General features: G+C 35.0%; 1 protein-coding gene across 1 annotated transcript in view; it reads right to left on the bottom strand.

Annotated features, from left to right (window-relative positions):
- Positions 1 to 129, bottom strand: part of LOC108574689 (muscle M-line assembly protein unc-89-like) — a 49,952-nt gene extending 49,823 nt beyond the window's left edge. The window contains exon 1 of the mRNA XM_017937351.1: positions 119 to 129. Within this exon, the coding sequence (XP_017792840.1) occupies positions 119 to 129 (11 nt within the window). The remainder of the gene's footprint in view (positions 1 to 118) is intronic.
- Between the last annotated feature and the right edge of the window lie 6,736 nt (positions 130 to 6,865).

Genomic DNA, 6,865 nt, shown 5'->3' with positions numbered 1-6,865 from the left:
CATACATATAAATTACAAATATAAATATCTTTTTTTCCAACGTTGGCGGTCACCCATCTTAACATTAAGTCGCGAGGAATGCATCTTGACTTGAAAAGCTACCGAAGAGTCACCTTACCCACTCCCCATTTTTCCCGGGATAAAAAAAAAATGCATTCTTATATTATTTAAAGTTAGGATAAATATGTGAATAAAATGAGAATTCCAACATAATGGCATTATTTTTATTAGAAACAAACAAACGACTATATTTTGAGTAATTTTATATGGCTGAGTAATTTATACTAAAATTAAAACATTCTAATTGTTTTAACTGTTTAAACTTCTTGTTTCTTGGTTTCAAAAAACATTATTCGTCAATGCTAAAAACATTGCAAAAATAAATGGTGACCGGTTACGCAAAAGGCTCAACATTAACAAATTCAACACTCAAGAAACGTCACAAAAACGAGACAAAATCTGAATCCATAGTCTAGATTTAAGAAACTGCATTTGTTCGAAATTCTTCAATTCGTTTTCATTCTTGAGAAATTTAATTTGCTAGAAAAAGAAAAATTGCAAAGATCCTGGTAATAACAGCGAACCGAGTGCCAAAAAAAAAAAATTGCTAAATCCTGATAACAGCAAAGCAAGTGTCCAGAAAAAAAACCATCCCAAAAACGTGAAAAAAATCTGTGAGTGTACAGGCCAGTCGTTGATGGCGGGAGTGCTCGATCCGGATGATCGATAAAATCCGAGCATGTGCAGGCGATCGGCGGCGGCGCACTCGAAAGTCCTCGTCCAGGCACAATGGCCGCGTTGCAGCGGAACTAATTCAGGTCGAGCACGTAGCACACGCGTGTAACGGTGCCTCTTTGCGGGCACAAAACGGCCAACGGAATTGTTCCTCGCGCAGCGCGCGCCTCTTTCCCCGTTTTTCAGCTCCTTACGATCCAATTACCTTCGAGAATCTTCACCGCGGCCCCTCGAGATCGAGGAAACTGCAACTGGCCAATCTCGAGCTCTCCACAGTCACTTTGGTGCACGCTGGCAGGTGGTCCATGTACCGGGTGGCCGTTTTGTCAAGCTGGATCGCTCTTACGAACGGTGAGATCTTTGTGGATCGCAGGGATGAAATATTTTCAAAGATTCTGATGGAATGACTTTTCAACACTTTGAAACCTGAGCAATGTTTCCTTCACTTTTATTTGGACGTCGATATGTGAAAAATTGAAGAGGTATCTGTGTGAGAACGTATAAAAACTTGAATTTTCATGCACAGATTAATGTTAAATTTCACCTTTTCGAGATTGCCATCATGATTCTCATTATTCCCTTGATTTTTTCCAATATCTTTTAACACAAAAGTGTATATCGATTTATAGAAAAATTAAAAGTATAAAAAACTGTCCTAGATAAAATGTCGTCTTGAATGGGTTAAAATGAAAAAAGTGTGGGTGAGTACTTTTCGAGTATTAAAACGAGAGATCCTTGATTACATGAATTATTGCTAATTATTCTAAATATTGGTCACTCCAATGTCAAATTACTCATCTTCGTCAGTTAACAGGTTAAAATATTCAGGTCTGACAGATAATGTGATGGTTTACAATTAGGATACATGATACTAATGTAAAGGCACTCATAAAGAGACATCCTGGATAAATTAAGGAGCTAAATGCTAGGTCTGATTGCAGTCTACCTACAATTTCTTAGATGGTATCATTTGATACCATCAGAAGATACTGATACTGATAAGGCACTAAGATGAAGCTAATCTAGATCTAGATCTAGGTCTAGCTCCAATCTAACGTAACAAAGGACTTTTCAAGAATTTACTTTGTCTGTTATTTAGTAGATACATGTATCCTTGATGAAGGTGTCAAAAGTAACATTACTAGATAAAATTCAATATCTAATTTCGATTTAAATTAGATTTACCATAAATTACATAGATAACATAGATAGGTGTTATTTGCTTTGGATATTACACACTTCACTTAACAGATAAATCTATTGAGCGTTAAAATGAATTGCCATATGTCTGATAACGTAACAGCTTTTTCTCTGAATTTGTTTTGTGTCATCACGTTGACTATATTTCTGCTCTAAAGGATTTACCTTATATTCTACAGAATGTTTTGCATGGAAGAAGAAAAAATAGTTATTCAATGGTTATATGTACAAACGTGTGCAAAATCTACATTAACTTGTGTAGTAGAAAGTATTGGGAGCAAAGAGTGACACTAGCTGTAGAAAAACGACAGGGAAAAAGTTCTGCTTATGCAAAGTGAAACACGGAAAACTTTCTTCCTCTCGGATATGGAACTCTTCCAAACTGAATTCTCATCTACTGATCTCGATAATACGCGAGCTGAATAATAAAGCACAATGCAAGATTCTCGAGCAGTTGAGCTGGTTGAATTCAAGATACATGAAATTTGGTCTTACTTTTCCTAAGAAAAAAAACTATACAAACAATTCAGTTCTTTAATATCTTTTTATGCACATCACTGTCTCAAAATTTCTGTAAATTTAATTTCTTCAAATTTTTTTATAATTTTTGTCAAATTGATCTGTAGCTGTTAAATGAATTAGCAAAATTTTTGCACTACTAAAATCTGATCAGTAACAGAAATTTATTAGACGCTTTAGTTAAAAAGAAAACCTCTGCAAACTTTCTCAAACCTTGTAGAATAAAACCACAGCCGTCACTAATTACATAAATTCACTTGAATATCAGCAAAATATTAAGAAACGAAAATTAAAGTTCTTAAACCTCTGCAAACATAAGCAAACTTTCTCAAACCTTGTAGAATGGAGCCAGAGCCACAAATAACAGCATAAATTCACTGGAGAATCAACAAAATATTTAAAAACGTAAATTGACGTCCATAAACCTCTACAAACATCAACAAACTTTCTCAAACCTCCTAGAATGGAACCAGAGCCACCAATAATTACATAAATTCACTGGAGAATTAACAAAATATTTAAAAACGTAAACTGACGTCGATAAACTTCTACAAACATCAGCAAACTCTCTCAAACCTCGTAGAATGGAACCAGAGCCACCAATAATTACATAAATTCACTGGAGAATTAACAAAATATTTAAAAACGTAAACTGACGTCGATAAACTTCTACAAACATCAACAAACTTTCTCAAACCTCGTAGAATGGAGCCAGAGCCACAAATAACAGCATAAATTCACTGGAGAATCAACAAAATATTTAAAAACGTAAATTGACGTCCATAAACCTCTACAAACATCAACAAACTTTCTCAAACCTCGTAGAATGGAACCAGAGCCACCAATAATTACATAAATTCACTGGAGAATTAACAAAATATTTAAAAACGTAAATTGACGTCGATAAACTTTTACAAACATCAACAAACTTTCTCAAACCTCGTAGAATGGAGCCAGAGCCACAAATAACAGCATAAATTCACTGGAGAATCAACAAAATATTTAAAAACGTAAATTGACGTCCATAAACCTCTACAAACATCAACAAACTTTCTCAAACCTCGTAGAATGGAACCACAGCCATCGATAATTACATAATTTCACTTGAGAATCAACAGAATCTTAAAAAACGTAAATTGACGTCGATAAACTTCTACAAACATCAACAAACTTTCTCAAACCTCGTAGAATGGAACCAGAGCCATCGATAATTACATAATTTCACTTGAGAATCAACAGAATCTTAAAAAACGAAAATTATTATTATCTGCAAACATTAGCAAACTCTCTCAAACTTCATGAAACGACACCAGGACAACCAACAATTGGAATGGAACCACAGCCATCGATAATTACATAATTTCACTTGAGAATCAACAGAATCTTAAAAAAGGAAAATTATTATCTGCAAACATTAGCAAACTCTCTCAAACTTCATGAAACGTCACCAGGACAACCAACAATTTCATCGACCAACATGATAATTGTCATGACATTCGGTGACACAAGTTGATATTCGAATTTCGTCAAGTAGCATGATCGTTGCAGCATAAATGCGAAGAATAGACAAAAGAATGGAAGAATTCAGCAGGTAATAAGTAAAATAGTTTCGTCAGAGCTTGTAATAGCGGTGAACCACCCGAGTGTGGTATTCTGTTTCGCGTGGCGCGTCACGAAAACGTCCACCGAGGTTCCCTCTCTTCGAGGATCGCGGTGGTCCCCGAGGTGAATACGAAATCGGGGAACACGGCCGCCATTATCGTGCGTGCAATTTCTGATGAGCCGTACTCTTTCGTCTTTTGTACCGTAACCACTTGTCGAGGACTCGTCGGGAATTTCACGTGTCGTTTCTGATAGGAATCGGACTGATCGCTAGGAATTTGGTGGACATTGAAAAGAGTTCGACGAGGTTTAGAAATTTAATATCTAAACTGTGGAAATAATTCGATGAATTTTGAAAATTCCAAGGTTTGTCAGAAATTTAACAGACCACGGAAATAATTTTGGCGAACTTTAGAAATTTAATAGATCCTGAAAAATAATTCAGTTGATTTTGAAAATTTGGAGAATTTTAAAAATACGGCAAGTCTTGTAAATAATTTGGTGGATTTTTTAAATTCGTCGAATGTTAGAAACTTGATAAATGTAAATTCTGCAAATTTTTGTCGGCTTATTTCTCTAGCAGAAAAGAAACTCCAAATTAATTGAAAGTCGTTTGAAGTCTCGTTGCTTCTGTTTGTAAGCAGCTAGAAATATAATTGCTTCTGACTGCAAGTTATTCTGATTTATTACCGACTGCTGACTATTAACTGCCAACCATGGTTTCCCACAATGCAGGAATAATTACGTTTTACGATTGTGTGGCTACCATCTTCGTACATAGGTAATGAAATCCGATGTCTAATATTTCCAGGCTTAGAATATCTTAACAACGATGTTAATCGTGTCAATAATAAAATAATAGTATACTTTATTTGTAAAATAAAAGGATTTCTAATCTTTGGAAGAAGTAATTTTACTAACATTTCAGCACAATTTCGCGGGCATCAGAGTATTTTATGCTACAAAGCATAGTTTATACTATAAAATACTTCGTTTAATTTAGAGTAATTTATTGTACATAAGTACTCTACTATATAGAGTATTTTTACAGTATTTCTTTTTATAATATAAAATACCTTACTATACTTTTCACTATATAAAATACTCTGCAATAAAATACATTAGCACTTTAAATAAATTTTATAGTAAAAGTGTTCCATAGTGTTCTGTACAGTAGTGTAACTATTCATCTGGGCAATATTAGAAAGAAAATCACAAAAATACTAATCCTCCCTTAAACAAGCAACAAAACTACTGCAAATTATCGCAGGAGCTCCGAACTTTGATTTGTTCATTGCAAATAAAAGGAACTTGCGACAAATCGCGTTGAAATTGCGTCGAACAGATTTTTCTTGCTCCTTCAGCGTAAAATGGAAGCTTCTCGCTATGTGAAAAATGTGATTCATGCAGAAGTGTGGCACGTTGCTCCGTTTCTCTCTCCTTCTCCTTTGCATCCACAGCGACGCTCGTTCGCCTTAAAGACGATTTTCACCTTACGTAAAACCGGCACATCGGCCGTGACTCGTTTCCATGGCGAACGACTTTCCCCGATTCTGTATCGCGAACGTTGTACACTTTAAAAACGATCGACGCCACGCCTTTGGCCGGTCGCCAGAAAATCGTGTCAGTTATTTTTATCATTAAGATGATTTAACGCAGGTGTAAACTATTGAACGTCCACGATTTATGTCGATTTCAATGCCCATCGAGGTCTTCGATATTTCCCTTGTATCATGTTTCCATATTTCTTTCCTTCGACACTTTAACGCTGATTGCTCGATTGTTCAGCTTCGGTATACGCGATTAGATGTTGGTTAAGAGTAATTGTACAATTCCTGATTATTCTCCTTTATAGTTTATTATTATTTTATATTACAGCGTTTTAGCTTGCAACACCTATCATCATTTGATTAATCGCAAATCTGACAATTGTCAATTTTGCATCGATTGAAAATTAGAAATTACTTAATTTTTCATGAAAATTGATCAATTGTAGGTGATTTAGATATTTTTAGAATGATCTACTGTTGTTAAACTTTCTTTTAGTAATCCTTCGCTTATAAGCATGAAATTTACTGAATTACACGTGAAAAGTTTATATTAAAATGCAACGTAAGGTACACCGAGTTAAACACAAGGAATAATCGGAATAATAGGTTCACGAACAAAATTGATTTCCATTCTTCACTTTCATATTCATACGTATAAACAAAGCAAAACGTGTTACATAAAGCACCGTTAAATTAAACAGTGGTTTCAGTCCGTATATTCTACAACATATCGCTCCTTTGCAGTTACTCAACACGTTTTGATCAAATCTTGATCGAAAATTCCGCAGGAAACTTTATGTAATACTAGCACAACATATACTTTCCGCTCAAAAAATATATAACGGGCCAAACAACTCTTCTTTCACATCGTCCAATTTCTCAATATGTACCTGCTGGTAATAATCATGCGAATAAGAAATGGATCAAGGATAAAGTATTGTGTCCCAAATTGTCGGAGTTCTTGTGGCTCTTAAATTGCAAAATACTTGAATTTCGAAGGTTTTCAAATTTCCAAAGTATTTCAGTCCCTGAGATACCTGAATTCCACGGTATTCGGGTTCCTAAAGTACCTGAATTCCGAAGAATTCAGGTCCCTAAGGAATCTAAATTCCACAGTATTTGAAGTTTTAAGGAACCAGAGTCTCAAAGTATTCGAGTTCTCAAGGAACCTAAATTTCCAAGCATTCGAGTACCCAAGGAATTTAAATTCCACAATATTTGAGTCATGAAAGTACCTGAATTCTATAATATCCGAGTTC

This window comes from Habropoda laboriosa, unplaced genomic scaffold (genome assembly GCF_001263275.1).
Source record: "Habropoda laboriosa isolate 0110345459 unplaced genomic scaffold, ASM126327v1 scaffold12, whole genome shotgun sequence".
In the NCBI taxonomy this organism is placed as follows: domain Eukaryota; kingdom Metazoa; phylum Arthropoda; class Insecta; order Hymenoptera; family Apidae; genus Habropoda; species Habropoda laboriosa.
The sequence above is the reverse complement of the archived record's forward strand: the minus strand, read 5'-3'. Positions and strand labels throughout refer to the sequence as shown.